This window comes from Anopheles merus, chromosome 3L (genome assembly GCF_017562075.2).
Source record: "Anopheles merus strain MAF chromosome 3L, AmerM5.1, whole genome shotgun sequence".
Taxonomy (NCBI): Eukaryota; Metazoa; Arthropoda; class Insecta; order Diptera; family Culicidae; genus Anopheles; species Anopheles merus.
The window spans coordinates 26,226,992-26,250,837 of NC_054085.1; the positions used below are offsets into that span (position 1 = coordinate 26,226,992).

Sequence of the window (23,846 nt, forward strand, 5' to 3'; positions counted from 1 at the left end):
AAAGTTTATAGCAAGCCTAACCTCGATTCGTGAAAGCTATTCCCCTTGCAAAAGGTTTGTTTGGTTCGCTAATTTCCGCTTCCGTTTCCTTTATCAGCAGTATTATTTAAAAAAAAAAAAGATCAGTGAATGCTCGTTTCACTGTAATTCCTAAACACGATTTGCGCTACCGATGGCATGAGATTTGGTTCTAGTTGCTCGCTTTTCTCACCTCCCTTCATACTAAACTCTTCAGTAATATTCGTTTAAACTACCAGTATGCGACATGAATATGAAACACGGCATGGGCCTTTGCGGTACACGATGAAGCACAACTCTACGACGGCGACGACAAACGACGACAAACGACGAGGACGATGATGAGGATGATTACTGTAGTAATTAAGGGTGGTTTCGACGTACTATACGGTTCACGCAATTCTCCACACTTGAGAGAGAGCACACTGCAACTGTCTGCATGTATCAGGACGAAGAAGAAGCGATCAGAATGGTTCGATTGATGTTATTTAGAGTGTGTATGAATGGGCACTATGAGAACAATGTTTCCTTTTTGTTTTTTTATAAAGGTGCTTTTATGATTAGTTTTCAACATTATAACAAAATAGAAACCATGTCAAAGTAGTGAAATAGTAAAATAATAAATGAAAGAATGTAACAATGAGAAAAGTTAACCAATAAATTAAAGACGAAAAAACAAGAAAGAGACAAAACAAGAATGACAATAAAACGAACAAGAATTCGAAAATCCCAATACCCAAAACCAACACCAACCAAGTAGAAGTGGGAAATAAGCAATGAATAAAAAAAACTTAAACAACTTTAATTAAAACAGTTAAGAGTTTTATTTGATAGAGTTTTATATGATTTTTTTTGTTTGCTTGCCTGCTTTCGAGCTTTCAATGTTTTTGTTTTGTTTTCTTCTCTCATACACGTGTTTGTTATCGCTTCTTCATGTGTGTCTTCTATACTTATATTTATCCCATTCATTCGGGCCTTTTTCTTCCTCTCTTCCTTTCTCTCTCTCTCTATCTATCTCTCTCTCTCTCTCTCTCTCTCTCTCTCTCTCTTTTCTCTCTCGTTCTCCATTTATTCGCATATCGCAGTATTCAACATATTATCTAGTAATTACCTCATTTGTATATATCTCTTATATCCTACAAAGTGTATAAAGTAATTATTCTGCAGTTTATTTTCCTTACTTTTCGTGTATGTGTGTGTGTGTTTTTTCGTATTTTATGTTTTTACACTTATTTTACTATTTTTCGTGTATGTGTGTTTTTTTAGCGTATAGTTTCGATCACTTTTCATTTCTGTTTTCTTTTCTTTTCAATCATCGCCCAATTACTGCAAAGAAATAGAGTCGTTCATCATCCCGTTCCACTTACTAATCGTTCCTGTTTCTTTTTTTCTTTTATCCTTTTCTTGCACATTGCAAACACCGCATACAGCCCCGAAAAAAGTTAACAAATGTGAAACCGCTGAAAGTAAATGTTATAAAATAGATGTTTCCGGAACTTTATCCTTCTCTCTTTCCTCTTTCGTCTCACTCACTCGTCGCGCTTCTTTTTTTTTTGTCGTTCCAAATCACTCTATCCCTCGCGCTGTTTATGATAGCGGTGGTAAGTGTACTGGAAAGGAAACCCTGTATGACTTAACAGTGAAAGTGCAAACAAAAGCTGCCCTCCACGTGGAACAAGGGGGAGGAAAAACAGCACCCACCAATCACGACCGGCTTGCAATCGTAATGTAGTGAGTGAAACCTCTTTTTGCCGCTTTTATTATCAACTGATTTTAATTTACCTCATCTGTTTTATAAGCTCAAATAGCTTTGCCTAGAAAATAGTTTTGCTTTTTTTAATGAAACGTGCATAGCAACATAATTACAGCAATATAAAAGCTACTTTTCTTGTGTCAAATACAAAAATCATAGGAATTGCATTACAGTTGGCCACTCGTTTCGCATTCATTCATCGCTTCCGTTCACAAAACGTCATGTTTTAACTCGCATACAGCCACCATTCAGCATCACACACCGACGATTCATACGTTTCGCTCGCATCACACATCACATCACATTATTCAAATCACTTTTTTGTTTAAGGAAAGAAAAAAGGTTTACATTTTTAAAATAAAGTTTCCTTCCGTCGCCAACAGTTGTGGAAAAAGTGGGTAAAAAGACAAAATAAAAAGATAAAAAAGTATGAATCAATGGTGAATTATTAGAATTATAGCAAATAAAAGATAACAAAGGGCGATAAAAAAGAAACAATCATTTCGGCATAGAGAAACACGTTCGAAACCGAAAGCTTCCACAAGAGATCACTTTGAAGGTTATAGAATTGGCTACCAAACTACACCGCAATGTGCATCAAGCGCTTTCGCTCGAAGCCTTTGCACACTATCGCTAGGGACAGAAAGGAAAGCTACGTTAATATTTGCTATTTTGCTGCCCAAACGCGTCGTCGTTTGATGCGCCGGGCGGGAGCGAATCCGATCGCTTCGATTGATCGAACCCGCCTGCCCCATTCTGGACGAGCTGGAAAGCGTCTCGTCACTTATCATTTAGGCGGTTATGTTCGTTTTGTCCATTGGTTTTATGTTTCTGCTTCGTGTGTTCCTCCAGCTCACCTAATCCTTCCGTATTTTGTATTGGTTCTATTGGCAGTAGGTTTTTGTTATTTTTTTTATTATTTTTTCTTGTCTCTCTTCCATTGCTTCCATTGCAACCCATGCGCCATTTTGCTACGTACGTGTTTTGAATGTTTCGGTTTTTTTGTTTTGTTCTGATACTTTGTTAGGCTATCGTGAACTTAAGAAAATTAACGTTGCTGACAATGTGCTCAAACTTTTTGGAAATTTACTGCTCAGTAAAAAATATGCTATAGCTTCTCCCACCGGCAGATTTTGTGGCTGTACTTCTTTACTTGCTTTTGTTTCAGTATTGTTCAGTTTCTTCGTGTTCTATAGCGTCAGCTGACACGGCCGGTAATCTTTCACAAATGTTTTGCATTTTGTTTGTAATTATTGAATTCTTTTGCACGCTTCCCCTTTCCAAAATATGACGTTTTAACGCATAGGAAAGAATTTAGATCACATTCGCAGTTTTAAAGGATAGCAAGATGATGGACACAACAGTTTCATCCGAAAACGAAAATTTAGGAGCTGATAGGTAGGTTAGTGTAAGAGCACGCACGCATACCGTAGACATTTATCCTTTTACAGCCTTCATTACGCATTCCCACGCACGCACACACACACATATTGCACAAGCACTCACACGCCCATACAGCCACGCACGATTTACACCATTCCGCTAAATTGCCCAGTTGATTGATTTCGGTTTTGGTTTTCAGTTTAGTTTTGTTCTGTTTTTGTTTTCTTTTTTTATATCTTTTCGATTACTTTTTTAGTCTTTTTGGATTGGGTGCGAAAGGAAATACCTGGTTTGCTTGTTTTTTTTTTTTACTTGCATTTTGAAGGTTTTGATTTTGTGTTTCTGTGTGAATCTTTGCTTCTCAATCCAATGTCACAGTATTTTGAGTCCTTACAGGGTTTCCCACGATTTATTGGTTGGTTCCCATCATTTTTTGGTGGGTTCCCATATTTTTTTGGTGCGTTCCCACGATTTTTTGGTCGTTTCCCAGAATTTGTTGGTCCAATTGTATTGATATCCAATCGGAAAATACCAATAAATTATGGGAACGAACCAAAAATCTATGGGATACGACCAAAAAATCGTGGGAACGCACCAAAAAATCATGGGAACTGACCAATAAATCGTGGGAAACCCTGTATCATCTATCACGATCACGCTCAATCACTTGCATTCCCTTGTTTCACTTATCGCAACTTCCACGCACTCTCTCTCTCTCTCACACACACATACACACAGCATAGCCGGTTGCCGGTTGTGTTTGCTTAAAGTGTGGGGGATGTTTTTTTTTTTTATACCTGTTTGTTTTAAAAAACTAAAGCCTTAACCGTTAAATCGCGTTTTCTTTTTTTGTATATTTCGACTAAAATACGATTGATGCAAATCACCCCGCTACCCCGGTTCAGTATCGAGGCATCGCGGGGAGTCCGCTATTGATTTCAATAATGTTATGAGTTTGTTCAGTGTTTAAATGATTAATGATTTCTGTATCTTCCTTGCGCTCCGCTCTTCTCCGCTCATTACGGACCGCCCGCCGTGTTCTTCTAAATCTAATATCACTCTCGCATTCCGTACGATTATTCCTTGCATCTCCTAGCAGACATACCACCATGCATTCGCACACTGCTTAACCTACACTTGCAAACTGAGCTCTCCTTTCCGTCTCTTCGTGGTTGGTTTTGATGTTCTTCAACTCTTTCAAATCATGTTCTAACGATATTTAAAATAAGGTTTAATGAAAAAACGTTTCCAACCTCAAAGTGCATGCTAATCATTATCAGAATACACACACACTTAGAGACACGTACACTCATCAAACGGAACCGATGGTCACAGGCAATGTGACGCAATGACAAACAAGGCAGGAGTTGTATTGGTTATCACGGGGGGGGGCTGGGGCATCCGACCTTCCAAAAAACGCAAGGGCAGTATTTTTGATAGAAACTCTTCTCTGGGGAGTGCGCGGCCACGTGCTTCCATCGAGCTTCCCCAAGGAACGAAACGGGACCGATGCAATCAAAAGAGACGAAATCCCTTTTGATTCCAAATCAACATTTCGCCCATTTCACACCGTCTTTATAAAACTAGCGTTAGTAAAACTGCTAGATGCAGCTGAAGGTAAGGACTAATCATCTCCGCCAATGTGGAATCTGGCGCGCTGAACTAAAGGTACATTAGATTGGGTAATTGCAAACATATTATCATCGCTCGGAGGGATTGTGCGGTCCTTAGCCGTCTCCATCTTTCTCTTTTCTCACAAAGTGTCACTGTGTGTGTGTGAGTGTTTGTGTAAAACGCTCTCTTGACCGTCTGACCCAACCGTACCAGCCAGCTGGGCGTTCCCTGGGTGCGTTTCTCGAGTGAACACAGAGAGTAGTGCACAGATGAAACCGGAATCGGAAACCTTTCACCCTCCAAACAACTTAGTGGGATGGTAAACTATAGGGGGAGATTAAACACCTGAACGCAAGCTGGTCTTCCGAGGGCTCCGAACTACTACACGACTATTTGCAACAAAAAAATTGCAACTGTATCCACATTTCAGGAGGGTTAATTTATCGCCGATGAGCTGCCACCGCTGCTGCTGCTGTTGCTGCTAGTGCGGGTGCGCCGCACCGGCGACGCAAATCAATCCCAACCATTCTCCTTGATCATGTGCGCCAGCTCGATGATGTACTTGCCCTCCTTATACTTCTGGCTCGACTCGAACGCGTGTTCCTGCCGGGATGTAAGAGCAGGCAGGTGAAGGAGTATATTCGCAGTACACTCGCTGCAGTCATACTTACATATTTCCAGCCGAGCGGCGTTCGGCAGCATTCACAGTAAATGTCGGCCACGGCATGCAGGCCTGTCAGTAGCACACGCTCTTCGGCCTGTCCACAGGCTACGTTAACCCTGCAAAGGTACGAATAGTGTCAAACTGATGTCATGTAGCCTTAGAGCCAGAGACGATGTGTCAATGATGCTTACACCGAGTTGAACAGATACGCCCGTCCCTGGCTGCCCTGGAACGATTTCGATATAAGCTCATCGTGACTAGCTAGGTGTGCCCTGCAGTGGACGCAGGAGTACGTTCGGTTCGTTGGCGGTAGGTAGGCCTGGAACGTTTTCACCATTGTGCCACTACCGGACGACGAAGAGGACGCCGATGATGATTGCCCGTTCGCGTGCCCTCCGTTGGCCGCCTCCTGCAAATAGAGCCAGTAAGGGAATGGAAGAAGATTAGTGACCCAGGATCTTCCGGAAGCGATCTACTAACAACGGGGACAGAAACTACTGCTTATAGGAGCCATGCAACATTCCAGCCACAATCCGAGCAAACTACAACATAAGTAGAGTGATACTTTTCATTACAGCACAACTAAATTGCAAGACACTACAAAACTAACACGATGATCGAGAGACATCGAACGCGGTTACATGTAGCCACGGTTGTGTACCTGGGTAGGATCGTTTTCTTGATTGGATTCCAGGGTTCCGGAAACGGTACGGGTGACTGGTGCAGACGCGAAACGGTACGGGCGAACTGAAAGGGGACGGTGCCAGTCGCACCAGACGCTTCCACCGATCGCCGGTGCCGAGCGGCCGATCAGGCTTTTGCTCGAGTTCCAAAACCACCACCACAACGACCACAACCACCAACTCCCAAGCTGCTCCTGCTGACGTCCGATGCGAATGGATTGGGGTTGGTTTTTTGTGTGCAGGCAGATTGGACAGATGAAGCAGAACGGTTAATGCAGTACGGTTAAGGTGAAGAATGTAGTAGGGCAGAGGTTAGGGCACGTTTTGGGGAACGAGATGAGGTTAGAGCAACGTCTCACACACTTGCAAGTTTGCAAGCTACTAACTAGGAACTACTGCAATAGGACAATTACCTGGAATAGTAGATCGAACAGGAACGTTATTCGCATTCGTCTTTCCTGCCCTGGCGCTGCTTTTGGCAGGATAAAAAATAGGATGGATGAGCAGGGGCCTTCGATAGTGGTCCGGAGATCTGCGTACGTCTTAGGAACGTATTATCGTTGAGCTTGATGGGGTTTCCAGAGGGTTTCGATAGGATTTTTTTTTCTTTAACTAATCTTACACCACCGACAACACCAACAACAAAAAAAGGGCACGCTTCGTTAGCTAAAGTACGCTGCTGTTATAAACCCGTCTCTAGGCAACACTCGGCCAGTGTACACTACGATCGACATGCAGATCATACAGGCATTGAAGATCACACACACACGCTCTGTACGGTCGGTAGAGCCGTTACAATGTTTGCGCGTGTCTTTCTTTTCACTCAATCCGCATACAACTCTTCCCGAAAAGTCCCGAAAAGGACACACAGCTGGCTGACGGTAGTAGATTAAGCGCTAACGTGAAACAGTGACGCAAAATGCTGGTATTTTACTTTCGTCCGTTCTAGGCCTCTGTTCGACCGACTGTTGTATGGCTGCTGTTATGCTGTGCTTACGCCCTTCCGTCGTCTCTTTCTGCTTGGAATGCAGAATACTAGTGACTGTCTAGTGCTGCGTTATAATTGGAAATCTGGAACGAAACAATAGAAAGAAAAAAAAAACGCAAAGGTCAACATTTAGAAGTGGGTTCACGTTCGAAGCAGCTCAAGTGAGTGTTATTGCATCACACCGCATTAAGTCTACAATGTTTTCAAATACCAGCAAATATCCCCGGGGTACCGCGAGACATCAATTGGCTCGACTTCGGTAAACATCGTTTTTTTTTATTGCTCCTGCAATTCCGCAGCAATCAAGCCCTCACAGCCCGATGATAAGGCATTAACGGCAACACATCATTACCTACCGAGCTTTGTGAGGCTTCAATTGCTTTAGCGAGAAAGAAAACAAAAAAACTCGCAACAAATCGCACCCGCCATCGACAGTCGCCACAGTGTTCAATTCTTTTCAAGGACACCGAACACATATAATCCTTTTTTTTTTGTTCTCATACCATATTTCATCTCCCTCTCCAGCCCATAAAGGACACACAGCGCGCCCAATTGCCAAGCCAAACGCAAGCGAAAGCTGTGGGAAAGTTTTTCTCGAACTCGGCGCAAAATCGACTGGACGACCGGGATTAATGTAGGACACACAGAGCGTGGTCGCCGTCGTCATTGCCGGTGTGCTGAATTGTGCTGTGTACTGTGTGTCAAGGTTTTATTTGCTTGGCAGACTTTCGTTTGTAAAAATCACGTTACATCATAATGAGGTGCGGAGCAAGCAAAGGAGCGAAGATTGGGCGACTGATTGAACCGAACGTGAATGTCAAGGAGTGTGGTGTGAATTGGAATCTCTCTCTATAGCAGGTAATGAGTGCTGCGGGGAGAAACGATTAACGCTTATCTTTGTGGGTGGATAGCGTGGTGTTTATTGGAATTGAGAGTACAGGAAAAACAGTGTTTAAGCTATGTTGAAGCGCACTAAAGTTCAGGTTGTTCGAAGGCTAAGATAATGCACCCAACCTTGATTGCGGGGGGCTACCACATACTAGGTCGAGGTTCATCTATTTACGATTCGATTCTGACTATGCAGACAAGATAGACTTCTCCATCATCCTACAGCTATAGCTCCATATACGCACTGCTTTAATTTGCGTAATTATAACGAACGAACGTTTAGAATTCTATATTTTGAAGTTGGATCATAGACACTTGTGGGAAAGTAATTTTTTTACTGTAATTTTGTGATCCTTAAAGCTCTTGTAGGCAGAGTAAAGTTCTTCATATTGCTATTTACAATAATCTCTTGGTTGAATTAACAAAAGACAACATCTTTCAACATCTTGCAAGTTTATCCCGAAATATACTCAAGATTTGTTCACATTATCTGGATTGCCTAACGAAGGTGTTTAAGCAACATCAGTGAGTCAAATTCCCCAGCAATAAATAATTAAATTAATAACATTTATGATAAGTCTGGAGTAATCCTAGATATACATTCTATGAAGCTCCATTACACACAATAGGACTACAGATTCAAGGCAAACAATTAGTACTTCTTCTCTTTTAAAGCCTAGTTAGCCTATATACGCTTGCTAGACTTATATAAGCTTACTAGATTGAACTCCATCCTTCTGATCTTGTAGGAACCTACATGTCTTCCCAACAGATCACCACGCCGCACCTCTCCATCAATATATCAAACTTAAGACGTATGATTATCAGAACAATCACTGGAATTGCAAATCATACAAACTATTGCGCAGATAATTTCTTTGTTCTTGTGTCATAGCACGAGAGTTTTATCTTTATCGTGAATATAGATGCATTAGAAAATTTCCTTGCCATAGATAGATGATTCAATGCTATATAAAACACGACATTGCAGACACAGGCAACCACTCAACTGTATCACGATTCCAGATTCTTCGCCTTGCTTCTTCGTGCCTGAAACCTGAGTGAATTTCTAATTCTTCCCACCATGCTTGTACACACCATTCCACGCGAATCAAGAACCGGGTTCATCAAACCCACCATGACGTATACGCTGGTACGTAACTGTTCTGCAAAAGCTGGACGAGCTGCTGTAGCTCCATTTGCAGCTCTGTAGGAGCTCTCTTCCTACTGCTCGAATACTCTGATGGATCACAAACAAGCTACGCAGTACATCTGTAACATTGTAGCGTAACGTTATTTGCGTCTTGTTTTGCACCCCTACAAGTACTTGACAAACATTCCGCACAAACGTACGATTACAAGGAAATGACAACAAAAACATGGATCAATGTTTTTAATCCACGCCGCCGAAGATCCGCCGATCCCATGACCGGAAGAGCCCAGCGCACACGTACATGGCGAAAACGAGGTTATTGAAGAGTCGCCGTACGGCGCAGCAACATTGACGACGCAGCTGAGCAGGGTTATCCTCTACAGGCGCACTACAGACGATCTACTTCTGGCATCAGCCAGCGCGTGCACACACCACCCAATGTCAGACGACGATAATCAGTAACACACTGTTGCCCCGCGATCGTGTGTGACTTTCTCCGCCTAAAAGGGGTAGGGCAAAACAAACCGCAACACAACAAACAACACCCAAACACCCAAGCGCCACACTACGACGCAACGATGTATCAACATCATCATCATCATCATCATCAGCTGCGCCATCGAGTATAATGTTCGCCACACAGCTGCCTTTCGCGAACTCTCACACGATGCGCGGGGTCGCGACGTCCCCGTTTGCCAACCGCACGCCGGTCCCCGGGCTCCTACCCCCTTCTCTCGGGCATCACAGACCACTACGAAATTACGTATTAACGCTAGCTAAACGAGCCTCGCGCAGAAAGGCCTGACACAATTTCTTGGTCCAACCAGCGAGACGACCTACCTTGGTGCGCGGACAACAGCCCACAGCTACTAACCAGCCGTTCGATCTCTTTCTAAGCAGTAGGACGCAACAACAACAACAACAACAAAAACTTGCCCCCAAACGTGTGGTCCCGTCGTGCTCGGACCTGGCGGTGTCTGAAGAGGACTGGTTTACCTCCGATTCAGATCCAGCGAAAAAAAAAAAATACGGCTGAACATTGGACATCTCTTTGCCCAACAAGACCGTTCTCTTTCTGTAGTCTAATGCCACCAAATGTGGCAGAAAAGTGTGTACGAGCGCGTGTGTGTGTCTGTGGGGGGGTACAGCACCACGTCAAGGCAACCCAATAGGCGATCACCACCTTTCGACCAGTCGAAGGCATCAGCAAACCTGCGAGCTCACCGTACACTACACCGTTGCGACTTCACCAGATAGAAGACTTCTCCTAACCTTCTCGAACGAAACGCCAAAGCGCTCGAGAGAACAACGAAACCTCAGACTTTTCGCCAAAGCGTGGTCGAGTGGAGTAGTAGTGGATCGGGCTGAAGTGGATCATCCCCCACACTGCGTGGAGTTTCCTGGAGGGCCCGATCGTACCCACCCCTGGGGAACTTGCAAATAGGTTGCGGCTCGGTGGGGGTAAGAAACGAAAGACAAAACGTAGCGAAACTACTTGCGTTATGGAGGCAAAGAACTTACTCTTGGGCTGTTCTTCGGGTTCTTCGGGATCTTCTCTCTTCGTTACTCTCGATCTCTTGTCCTATTTCTCTCGCTCTCTGTCTCGCGCTCTGTCTTGCGCTTCCGTTCTTGCAGATCATCCAGGCAAACGCAGAAGGAATGTCTATCGGAGAGCTTGCCAAGTACACTAACACAGCGTCCGTTGGGGCAGCCAATCTTCAGCCGAGAGCTGCACCGGCACCGGATATTGACCCCGAAACAAAACAAAACGAAACCGGGCTAATAAGGGCACTCAACTTCCCGCAACCAAACTCGAGGGAGTATTCTGCGGAACGAACTTCTCACGCGTTGAAACGCACCTTCTTTTTCCCTATCAAGACTCGGGCGGTTGGCCGCAGAACGTTGGCAACTTGAACTGGCACGCACGGCCGCGACGGCGCTGTACGTTGCTAGGGAACACTGAACAACACCATCGATGGCGCAACAGGCTACCACTAATTCGTTGGTTTCGCGTTTTCGCGTAACACTTTAAGACCATCGTCCACCGAGCGCGGAGGGGTTCTGTACAGTGGGCTGCTGGACTGAGCCTTACCAGAGCACACACACACACACACTGTCAACGTGCACGATCTTTCTCAAACCACTTCACTTCACTCCAACTTTCGACCGACAGCCACCGCCGCTCACGACATACGCCATCCGTTTGCTGCGGGAGCGGAAGTTCAGCCGACCGCAACGCAATAAAAGACGCGAAACAGCTGTCTTTCGCGTGATGAAAACACACGCGGAAGAGAAGGACGCGCGCGGACACACACACACGTGGGAACACACACACACACACTAAGTCGAGAGGCCAAAGAAAGGTAGGCTCGCACAAAACAGGCAAGAACTCGCGCACGGAAATAACAGCGGAACTAAGGTTTCCTGAGGCGTAGCAGCGTGCGACGGCAGTTTTGGGAGATGCGTGTTTTTTAGCTCCACTGTCTATGACGGCAACGTCTAGAGGGACAAAACGCTTTCCGTGTGGTGTACTTCATACGGCAACGGTTGTAACTGATATGGTAGCAGAACGGTACGCTTCAACCGTCCGAACCCGCCAGCCAGCCGTTCGCTTTGCTCGAGAGCGTTTCTGTGTTTGTCCACGGACACTGACTGGTGCCGCCACCGACTCTCGCGGCGCATTTGCTGGGGGGGCCGGGAGGAGGAGCTCAAGCTTGGGGAGGGTGGATTGCTGTTGCAAACAAAAACATCACCAATACACCGGCAGCAGCAACAACAACCGTCGACCACGACCACGATCAACAATCGGGTGCCAGTGCGCAGCATCGCAGTTGGGGGAGGGGGACCCATTTACGAAGGGCACGCCAAAACGGGGGCTGCTATGAGGAAGAGGATGGTGAGAAGTGCGCTACAACACTTCTCGCCACACTGTAAATGACCGCAACCGAAGTGTGCGCAAGTGTGTATGTGTGATGCTTAGGGGTTGTTTGGTGCATGCACACTACCCATCAACGCGCGGTCCCTTCTGTACGTGCGCGAGTCTCTCTCTCTCTCTCTCTCTCTCTCTCTCGGGGGGGTTTGTTTGTGTTCCGCGGTGTCCAACGGTGCGCCACGAGATTATTCGTGCGGCACAAAGGGAATACAACTGAGAGATGGTTAAAACATTCCAAACCAAGAACCGTCTCTCGGAGGATCCATTTTTTTCTCCAGCATTTTGGTGGCGCCATCTGTATAGGACCTTCACACCGATTTTATTTCAGAAACGAAGATGTTGGTTATCTATGAATGTTTTGAATATATTAGATATGTGAAGTATAGATATCCAATACATGAAAATTGATTTCTTCCGAGGCTTTGACTAAGCTATCCCCGATTAGTAAGCTCTTAAGATGGTGTTTAAGAAGAATTAATGAACACGAAGAGGAATGCGATTTATATCGAAGACATTATTCCAGACAACAATGACTAGATCTAAATACAGATGGTGCGCGAGAACTATTAGACGCTGTTTTGGAGATACACTGATTTCCCAAAATTGTAGTTATGTGAGAAAATGGTACTTCAAACATGGACATTATTTTCTATGTGCGGTCAGTTTGTGATGCCAAATATCTCCGTACTTCATTTTAAAAGAGTATCCCGGTGGCTTGGTGTCTAGAAAAAAATATCAATGGAAAAAATGAATTCTTCGTTAATTCTGATCTCAAATTCAGCTCAGAAATTGTTGCTTCTGATACATCGAGAACCGTTGTAATTAACATTGCCGTAAGTATGCTTAACATCAAATAGTAATGCCTAAAACATGTGAGCTAGTATAAGAATATAAGATTTATAATTTCTGATAATGTATTGAGCCTCAGACGACACTGTCCCTGCAAAAATTACCTTCACTAGCATCTAATTAAGATAGGCTTGCAAGATCTTTGACCGTATTGTAACCTATCAACATCCCATAGTGTGATGTGCAGGTCGTCAGCGTTCTGCTACCTTCCTTCGCTCGCACAACTACTACCACACCATGTTGGATATGTTGGTAAAGCAGCGAGAGAACACACGAGAAGATTGGTTGTTTGGGTTCGTGACCACTTACCCTCCTCCCTCACTGCTCGCTCCCCGCTTAGAAGGGTAAGTCGTCGTCTCCATCCAGACATCACCCTTACCGTATCCAATCCCCCACCGGTCGCTCTTTAGGTCCACACAAAGAGACACACCGCTACGCGATCGCTCCAGCTGGCGCCTCACACCCTTCCCGTTGCGTATGGGAAACACACACACACTCCACCGGAACGCTACTTTCCAGTTGGTTCGATACCAGTCCCGACCACAGCACCGCAAAGTTTAGCAGCCTACGGAAAGGAAACATTGAGGGGGCATAGATCCCGATCGTTGTTTGCGTTTCGGGAGACGGCGCGGCGAGAGGATCGTGTATGCTACTTCAGGGTACATTAACATTACAGCTTCTGAGCTGTTTGCTCCAGCAACGGCGGGTCTAAGATAGGTAGCAGCAGTAGGCAACCGCCAGATCAGTTACCTTTTAAGCTCTCGGGATACACGATCCACTTCAATGGTGTTTCGCGATACTGTGACCTGTGGGTTCTTTATTCTCGTCGGAAGGACAGGTGCTGCGATGATCAACAAACTACCATCGTAAAATAAAATATATGGGACAACCCGGTGCATCACACCACACTTACTGACACACATGCACGCGCAACGATATCAACAAAAGGCCCCGGCTATCTCACCGCCGACCACGGTCCTCATTGGTTTTCGCCGACCTGCCCGTTGTTATCATCTGTTCTCCCCGGCTGTGAGCTGCCTGGCTGGGAACTGTTTACCATTTTACGGCGTAAAAAAGCATGACGGCGCAAACAGGAAGAAGATGCCTCCCGTGTTACCGTCCTCCAACCTTTCCCGCTCGCCCTGGGAACGTATCCTTATCTTTCCACCGTAGGCCGATTAGGCCGAGCACAAGAGGCGGCTAAGCGATAGTCGCCCCAACCTAAGCGCTTTGTTTGTCTCTGTGAAGCGGAGTCGTCTCTTCGACGTAGCCGCTTCATCATGGTTTGGCCACTTTTCCACAGCAGAGCAGACCTATGTTTGGGGTCATCTCTCATCGAACGGTTCCGTTTTGTTTACATTCGCGACGTAGAAGACGCGACCCACGCGTACTGTCGCGCACATGCTGCAGCTGATAACGCGCGGCGAGGGAGGGCAGAGAGCACGGATATGCTCCAACGCAACATCGCGTGTGCACGTTATTTGCCCAACCCGAACAGCGCACACCAGCAGTGAGCAGACATGCACACACACACAGACGGGTCAATGACGATTGCCGTTCGGACGCTGATGAGTTGTTGCCCTGCTTTTAGCCAGCCGCCGGCACGCAGCTGCGGTGTCGCGTTCTACCGGGGCCTCGGTATGGCCTCGCCGCTTCAACATATGCTTGCATTGACGGCGCGATGTCTTGTTATGGTTTGTTGTGGTGTTTCCCCTCCCCTCTATAGAGCCCCGCTTGGCAAACCCCTGCCTGAAGGTGTAGTGCGCAGCTGGGGGGAGAGTGTTGAAGACGCGTTGGCCTTGACTTGATAGCGCGAATGAGCGCGCCGCGAAGGAGGCTGGCAGCGTGTTCGTTCGAGCAAAGGGGGTGGGTTGATCTTCAACTGGAATCGAAGCCTCGATCGAACGTACCCGCACGAAACGAGGACGAGCCTATGTGGGGCCATGTGCTTTAACCGGCTGCGCAAAAAAAAACGAAGCTTGTGATACTCTCTATTTACGGAAATTTTGTTTCCGATAATCCGTTCTAGTGCATTACACTGTTTGTGCTTTAACTTTGTGGCCTTCCGAATGGTGTCGTCGTACGCTGCTGTGCGTCACACAACGACAATTTGTATTACAACCCCCATATTACCCTCAATTAATTCTTCCTCTCCCCTTTTGCGCCCTTGTTAATCGGTCGTGCGCATTTTACCTCGCTTGGTTGTTGTTTGTTTTAGCAATCAAGCGATTTCCATTTTTTTTTAATCAAAACAAAACAAATAGCGTGTGATAGCAGACGTCCAATAAAATGTGAAGTCAGTTGAAACGGTCTTGAATGTAGCGCTTGATTTTTTAAATTTTACAGCCACATCATGTAGACTCGAAGTGTTAACATAATAAAAAGGATAGTTTTTTAATCAGTTTTACAACCTCAACCTGACACACTAACCTAAAAATACTGCCGACGATGCTCCATTTCTGAAATGTGCAGCATAAGGTTCAATAAAACCATTAAAAAAAGAAAAAAAAAGAAAAGGAAAAGGAAAAGGAAAAGGAAAAGGAAAAGGAAAAGGAAAAGGAAAAGGAAAAGGAAAAGGAAAAGGAAAAGGAAAAGGAAAAGGAAAAGGAAAAGGAAAAGGAAAATAGAATAAAAAATAAAAAAGAAAAATAAAAGGAAAAGGAAAAGGAAAAGGAAAAGGAAAAGGAAAAGGAAAAGGAAAAGGAAAAAAAGGAAAAGGAAAAGGAAAAGGAAAAGGAAAAGGAAAAGGAAAAGGAAAAGGAAAAGGAAAAGGAAAAGGAAAAGGAAAAGGAAAAAAGAAAATGAAACAATTAAAGAAGAATAAAAAAGAAAAAAGGAAACGAAAAATAGATAATTAATTAGAAAAGGAGATGTAACAGGTAAATTGAATTCTGGTAACTGCATTCTATTTCCCATATGAAATAGTTTACGTAAAATCAAGAAAAATAAAATGTTATAAGACCATTCAGATAAGTGGGCAATCTTCCTATTCTCCTCACGCGTAGTGCTAGCTATGCTCAGCCTGTTTGACAACACACATTTTCACACCTACTCAATCGAGAAAACGTAAAAGCAAAAGTATTGCCACCATCCACACAACCGTATGTCACACAGACGGTTGTGTTACGGCTTATGCGATTTACTCCAACGACGCGAAAAAAAATCAAGCCAACCCATCTACAGCACGAGTGTGTATTTTCGTACCAGTTTGTTTACCAAACAAAACGCTTGTACGGTTTCGCGATTTTGTGTTATTTTGGTACACACAGAGAGCCACATATATAGGTTGAGCGGGCTTGCCTATGTGCGTTAGTGCGGGTTTTTGTTTGTACTGCCTCCGTACGTATGGCGCGCGGTTCGCATTTGTTTGTTGTTGTTTTGGTTTACATTTTTTATGCTATTAGTTCTGCCCTTAATTTGCTTACGCGCGTTTACACCACGATGATCCACTTTAGGAATCAACTGTTTTTGTTGTTGTTTTTGTTCGTTTCATGATTATTCCCCTCCTCTCGACGATTGAAGGGTTTCCTTGCTCGCGTATGCGATTGGAGATGTCTTTGTCGGTGTACTAAAATCTAATCCAATCTGTGCGGTCGGTAAGGTGAGGTAAACCAACGGAAGTTCGTCAAACCAAAACAACAATTATGACGTCTGCTAAGAAAATCTGAACTGCCTTGGTAGATTTTTATCTATTTCTGGTCACATTAGTACATCATCTAGGCGTACTTTCTACCCTTCCCATACACGTGCCCCTTCTATTACAACACACACACACATACAAGATGAACGATTCAAATGAACCACAAACGCCATGAATGCCAAAATAAAAAAGGGAACAATTTGGCAATGATCTTGACAGTGAGAAATTAAAAATACATCGCTAACAACCAAAGGGAGAAAGGGAACGACGGGAAACGGAACAGTTACGCAATGGATTGTAGTTTCGCATTTTTTTATTTTATTGCCTTCTGTTGCAGCACGAAACAGCTGCTGTCGTGGACCTTTCTGATTTTGCGTCATATGTTAAGCAATTTCCATACGCAAAAACGGAACGTGTAACCGTTTTCCCACCAACAAAAAAAGAAAGAAATGCAAAAAACCTTATTATTGATTCAAAAAACAACATTCTATGTTGGTGTTTTTTTTAATAAGAATTTTATCCTATTCTCCTAAAGAACCACAAAACAACCATAATCATGATCACTATAGATAAATCAACTGATATGATCAACTGTAGAAAAATAAAACTATGATGCCCAGATTTGTTAGAATATCATTAGTAGAAAAACGTTCAAAACATGCTTATTTCATATCGTAACAAACATGACAAGGTGATTATGTTATACATTTTTGTGAGACTTATAATTAATAAACCACGTTAACTGCACAGCAATACTTATTGAAATTTCTAATAAGAATTTGCTCAAATACCAAAGCTAAAAATTTCATTATTACACTGGCTAGCTGAAACGCCAATATACTGTTCTGAGTAGTATTTGTGGAAAATCCGCAAGCGCACAAACTACCCTCTCTACTCAAGCACCGCTGCAAAGAAAGAGAGAAGGAAATTAAACCACATTTCATCGGTCGCAACTAAAACATCGTGATCGTCCTACATTTTACAGCATTTTCGAACAAACACACACACACACACACACAAACACACACACCCCATTCCACAAAAACGAACACTCTCCCGAACAAGTCAATAATTGGATCCACCCTAACCTAGCCAGTTGTTAGATGGCTTAACCTCCGTCGGTTTCGTGCCTTCCTGCTTTCCGGCACTAAGCGCAGTAATTAAACTCATCACTTGGCGATATTTCCCCCTCCTCACACGTTTGGATTGAGATTCACATGGCAAAGTAAAATCAACACCCCATCTTACCCTTAGGTAGAAGCAAAAGTAGAGCGCAAGGGCAGGAGGTTTTAGTATATGGAAACGTTTCATTGCACGTTACGTTTCGTGGGCAACATGTGGAAACATGGGCCGCGCACACTAACCGCCAAAGAACGACCCTCTTTCTCGGGACCGGTTAGCGTCAAACGTTTGCCTACTAACTAGTAGCAATTATTGGACAAATGAAAAAAAAAATCCTTTTCACGAAATCAAATCAAAGTCGATGGACTGTCCGTTTGAAAAGATATGGCGACGGTTTTGTAAATGATACTTCTATGAAGCAAGGTTGTTTTTTTTTGCACGTACAGCAATCATCATCATAATCAATGTAGAAAAATCGATAAACAATTTCTTCGGTTTTAATATCTCTGTTAGCTGAATAGCATACTTAACAAGATTGCCATAATGGAGAGGCATATAAATTGGACCAAAATGATCAAGCTTTAAGCTAGACAAAAAAATGAATTAAAAAGTAATTTTATTTTCACACATTTCTATAAAATCGATTATTTTCTATTTCAGGAAAAAAGATTGACGAATGTGAAGAAAAAGTTTCCAAAAAATTACAAAACAAATTTAATTTGATTAAAAAGCATAAGAAACACTGCAGTATTTAAATAACGTCAAAATATCACAGTAACATAAAGATGCTATGTCACTACTTTCTAGCAAACTCTCCTTTACCGACCGTTGTAAAAATTTATCCTACAGAAACAGAGTTTGTATTATAACATGTGAACGTACAAATGCAACGCTACAAAATGCCACATAAATGCCACGCATGCAGTCCTACCAGTACCCTTCGAACGTTCAACGGCATTGTGAATGAAAAATGTATTGCCTTATTGGAATAAGCAGTGCTGGTAGCGTTGTAAAAATAATAAAAACCAAACCAATGCACAACGAACAACGCCTGCAGCTTGAGCATGGTAAAACAACAGTTATGACATTTAATGCGCAACTGTTACTTCCATGTGGGTGTGAGCACTGGAAATGTAGACCAAAGTGTAAGCGCTTGGCTAGCTTCTATCAGACAGTGAGTAGGAGAACAACATTACCACACCAACCAAAACCACAACGAAATCATTATGTCAATGATAAGATTCCTTTCGGTTCCAAAAACACAACTTCCTGTGGAAATTAGTACACCATGCACATTATGGAAGGTGCCAACACCCACCAAAGCGGTGGAGAAAGAAAAAAGAAGGACGCCATCCTTCACTTTCATAGCATATACGTCCGCGTCCGTAAATTGGGCAACAGACACAACCGCGCTCGTAAAGGAGCTAATTTTAGAAAATCGTGCGCGCGCTTATGCTTATGCTGCTGGCAGCATACTCCTGTGCTGGTGCTGGTCAACGCGGAAATTTCACCTTAGGAAAGGTTCTGGCGACGCGGAACTTTTTTTTTTGTGCGCAATACTAACCCCGGTGGTTAGGGCTTTTCGGTCCGATCCCGGGCACAAACCGGGACCGGGAGGAGCGCGTTTGTTTTTATGATGCAACAGCACCTCTAAACGCCCTCTCACTGACGCGGGCACAGCGTTACCACACACACACACATTGGCGCTCGCCGTCCAGACCGACAGGCCGCGGTTTGGTTGGAGGAAATGTTCGGTAAATGAGGGCACACGTGAAGGGCACACGGTTCTGACACAGTTCTTGCCCTTTTTTTTTCAACATAGAAGGGGAAGCAGTCGTTTTGGGAGGGGGAGATGTTGGTCAGATACATACCGCCGGGAAGTAGGTTAGGGTGTACGTTGTGTCGAAATTATGGTATAATATTAATAGAAACTGATCCGCACCAGAAGCGCTGATGTAATATTCAAAATTATGTTTTGTAAGAGATGCAAACGAAACTTTTAATAGATGTAAAATCCAAAACAATAATATTAAGAATTTTTTTAAACAACTTTAATAATGGAAATTAAATGTAATAATATGATGAAAATAAATAAAAACTAAACAAATTAATAGTATAAACAAGAGCTTGTGAATAAAATAGAGAACAGACAAAAATAAAGCAAAACAATTTGAAAAATAGAACGAATTCCAACAACACAATCAAATAAGCAAATTAACCTTATAATAGAAAATATTAAAAAATTTGATCCTAAGTATAGTGCATTCAGCGTAAAATAAAAAATCTTCGCCGTCCTTTACTTTTCCACGCGCAATTTCAATCGCGCAGGATGACGATTGCAACATGATTTTATGCAAATCTACTAAGCCCCGCGTCTAAAACGCAACACTCTAATCGGATCTAGGCAGCGGGCGCCCAACAGCATAATATTGTACAGCTGACTGTAAGAAAATGCAAATGCACTCCACCGGTGCCGGTTTGGCGTTTGATTGGACGCTGGACACCAAACCGATTCGCCCACACGTAGACGAGGCTGGGGACTGCACCTCAAAAAGAAGCGGGCCTGCCAATCTTCGCCCTAGAAACACGTTTGAAAAAGGAATCTAAACTCGGGTGGGTCGTTTTTTTTTTGGTGATGTTAAACTTTGGAGAAGGGAGAGAGGCCCGAAACGACTTGCCCTTTCGTTTGGACCGGCGACACTAAACGGCCCTAGACAACCCACCGCCGTTGGTGAGCGATGCTGTGAAGGCTTATGGGGGATTTAGGGAACCGGTTTGCGGCGTGTTTTGCAATATTTTCAACGACCGTGCGCACGGAACGTAGGTGTGAATGGTCTTTTCATAGTAGTAGCAGCATTAGGTGTAGGGCGTTAGGTTATAGCAATGAATAAGAACTGCTTTAGAAGACATTAGCAGTAGCAGGAGGAAAAGGTGGTTCACTGGAAGGACTAAGGTCATAAGGATTTATTTTAGCTTTCATTAGTGTAACGCGTTACTGGATTATCATTACCTAATAGCCTGGCGTACTTTCGACGGCGCAACATAGCTTTCTTTGGTGCCGTTTTAATTATTCTCCCTTTTCTGCCTTTTTGTCGATACAATTACTAACAGAGCGCCATTTACACCGCACAAATCACACCCCAACCAGACCCAACAACGCTCTACAGCGTCATTATCGCGTGTTGCCTCTAATACGCAAATCACTAATCCGCTGAAATCCACGTGCTCGCTTGTTGGATTTTGCGTCCCGTTCAATTTACGATGCAGGCACAAACCACGGCACGTTCCGCATACACCCAAGCGTAGCACACACAACCCAACAACGACAACAACAAAAAAACGGTTTCGCATAAAATACTCCTAAACACTGAAGACTTATAAAATTAATGTACCGAGAAGCGGGACGTGCGCATAATTATGCCTCGATTCCAACGCGCACTTTCAGCCACCTCTTCGAACACTACCTTCCGAAGGTTACGAGGGGCTAGTACCGTTTAAAGTGTTCTCTATGATGTGAAAGTGAAGTAGCTGGATAGCGGGGCACCGGGAGAAGAGAAAAAAAACGACATATTTCCTGCGATGCCACTTTGATTGATGGTGTTCTGGGAGTGTGGTTGCATTTTGCTTGCACTTTAATTTACAGTGCGTGTCATAAAAAAACATGACTAGCTCCTTTCCCTTTTAAAATCGTAGGCTGAAATTTCAGCCTATCAGCTGTTTGCATTGTATAGCAGTTTTCGAGCAGCTATCTAAGTGGGAATAGTATAAAGGTGGACTTATTCTAAGTTGTATGTATTTAGAAGGCTGATTTTTATCGATGCTGCTTCTGTGAAAAAGTGATTTTGAAATTTGGTTATAATTTTCATTCTGATGAAATTTGGTTCTAGATTACACCACCTGATCTCTATAATGCACTTTGGGATAAATGAAAACACGACCTTGTTTTGACATTTTTTCGAGCAGGTACTCGAATCTAATTCTAGCTTTGAGACTGAATTAATCTAGGTTGAAAATCGCAGGCTAGTTTTGTGTATGGTTTTGTATGAAGTGATGACATGATTTCCAATTATTAGACGTCGCCAGTTATTAAACTCCATAAAAAAACTGGCTAGTATCGTGAAAGGCCCAATTGTTAAAAAAGATGTATGAGACAACAATTATTTAAAAATAATAATTTGAAGCGTTATAATTTGCTTGATATGCATTAAACAGCTTAGGACATGTTAAATATGAAATAATCATAAATAAAATATTTTTTCAATGTTTTAAACAAATGTATTGTACTCATAAATGTCCTTCATTTGATAATTAAACAGTTCATTGAATTCACATTGCAACTTCCCTCGCAATCCGATGACAACAACAGATTGAACTCATAGTATCATGCATGACTATATGTAAATTATGTCATGATAACATTTGATATGTAAAATATCACTTGTGTGATTCATACTTTCATCGTCTAATCTCTTTACGACGTGACCAACGTTCTTATGCTGTAGTTAAATTGTCAAAACAATCACTAATTGGTGCTAATGTTTCATGCGTCATCTTTTCTGGCACATACTGTAATAAACCAAGTCACGCGTTTTATTTCGAATAGTAGCTTACCTTTTGCTATTTTCATCGGTTGCTTCCGACGCATTGCTGGTGGATTCTGATAAATCAATGTTCAGCGAATGTGTGTAAACCCATTTCGTGCGTCTATTACAGGCCAAGTGTCTGCGTTTAAAGAGCGCAAATGCTGACAGCTTCAAACGATCTCTATCGGCCTCGGTAACTCCGGTGCCGGGCTACACTAATTGGACCAGCCCCGCGGGCCAAACGGCGTAGTGGCGCGGTGGACACTTCAAGCGAAATGTCCCCCCTGCCCACTGGGCCGTTTTCCTTTTTATGCTTTGAGCGCCTTTCCCCTCCCGGCGAAGGTGTCATTCAACCGGCGTTTCCGTGCGACGGCAAAGACAACGAGTCTGCTGGCACTTGTGTGGCGTTCCAAAAATAGCCCCTTTACTTCCGCGGTGAAGATGATGGACAGCACAGCACAAAGCTGACAGCGGGATGACACAAACGGCGACAGAACCGTGTCAGACAGATCATTGTGACAAAGCCTGTAAGGTAAGGAACTACCCGAACTCACTCACTCACACACACATACAAACACATTTTCTTCTGGAGCATGGGCTTTCCCCGTCGTTCCGGGAGCGTAAGAGTCTTGATTTTGGCACGACCTGCTTGCTTGGTTGCTGGCCTGAGTGTTGCTAATCTGTATTCCATCCGGAATGAGATCAACGAACCGGCGAGCCCTCTCTATCTCTCATTAACGGGACAACTTCCCTAAATGTTCGATGTAGCGAGTCTACAAAAACTAACCTTCCCTAAGGACCGTAATCACGTTCGTGTGAGTGTGTTTATTGTTCGGAAATTGATTGGAATTTTTAATTTTCATTCTCCTTCAACAGAATTTGGATTTTCGTTAGGACGGCACTCGGCTTTCGGATGCGAAACAGAGCAAGAAACTAATGCGTGTTATACTCTTCAACTTTCCACCATGCTAAGGTTCTTACCAGTGAGGGTAAAGCGGTAACCAATGCTGAGGTTAGCAAGACACCGGATATATTTCGAATAGAAGCCCGTTAGCGAGCCGTTATGGAGCCCACTGCTGGCAAGAATTCGTTATAATCGATGTAGAAATTGTATTACTAGCTACCACTGTAGTATGTCTACCACGAGCTTTGATTGCAGAATCGGTACAATTTCATGAAACGATGAGTCGTTCGGGTACCATCCCCAAAGGTACGTCAGAAAGTGTACATTAATTAGAATAATAAATCAATCTAACTAGAAACTATCCCAAAATCGTAGGTAAAGAAGTAGGGGCTGGGAGAGCGTCTATTAATAGCTGCGTTCCCTCGTTCCGATGGGCGGTAAAAATAGGGCAGAACCGTAAATGCTATAATATTCAGTTACACCACCATGTCTGGCCCATTCAGACCAGGCCCACGACGCAATATAGCAGCAGAAGAAGCCAAACGGACTCGTCTAATTTTATCAGACCTAGCACGGTGACCGTACCGTACCCGCCGTGCCGTGGCGCAAGCGTTACCATCTTCCCTGTTCTAGCGCCTCCACACGGTTTTGGGAGGGAGCTTCCCGACCCTC

The 23,846-nt window shown here is 43.7% G+C and overlaps 1 protein-coding gene across 6 annotated transcripts in view; it reads right to left on the bottom strand.

Annotated features, from left to right (window-relative positions):
* Positions 1–3,948: 3,948 nt before the first annotated feature.
* The window catches only part of LOC121600576 (protein yippee-like), an 89,777-nt gene continuing 69,879 nt past the window's right edge, over positions 3,949–23,846 (bottom strand). For 3 of the 6 annotated variants that reach the window (XM_041929283.1, XM_041929282.1, XM_041929281.1), the window contains 5 exons: positions 6,529–7,186; positions 6,094–6,312; positions 5,624–5,841; positions 5,440–5,548; positions 3,949–5,371 (listed from right to left, as the gene is read on the bottom strand). In XM_041929283.1, the coding sequence (XP_041785217.1) occupies positions 5,282–5,371; positions 5,440–5,548; positions 5,624–5,841; positions 6,094–6,312; positions 6,529–6,564 (672 nt within the window). In that variant the 5' untranslated portion in view covers positions 6,565–7,186 and the 3' untranslated portion in view covers positions 3,949–5,281. Of the gene's footprint in view, positions 5,372–5,439; positions 5,549–5,623; positions 5,842–6,093; positions 6,313–6,528; positions 7,187–10,665; positions 11,915–23,846 lie in introns of those variants that run through there. The other 3 variants (XM_041929284.1, XM_041929280.1, XM_041929285.1) reach the window with 3 other exon arrangements.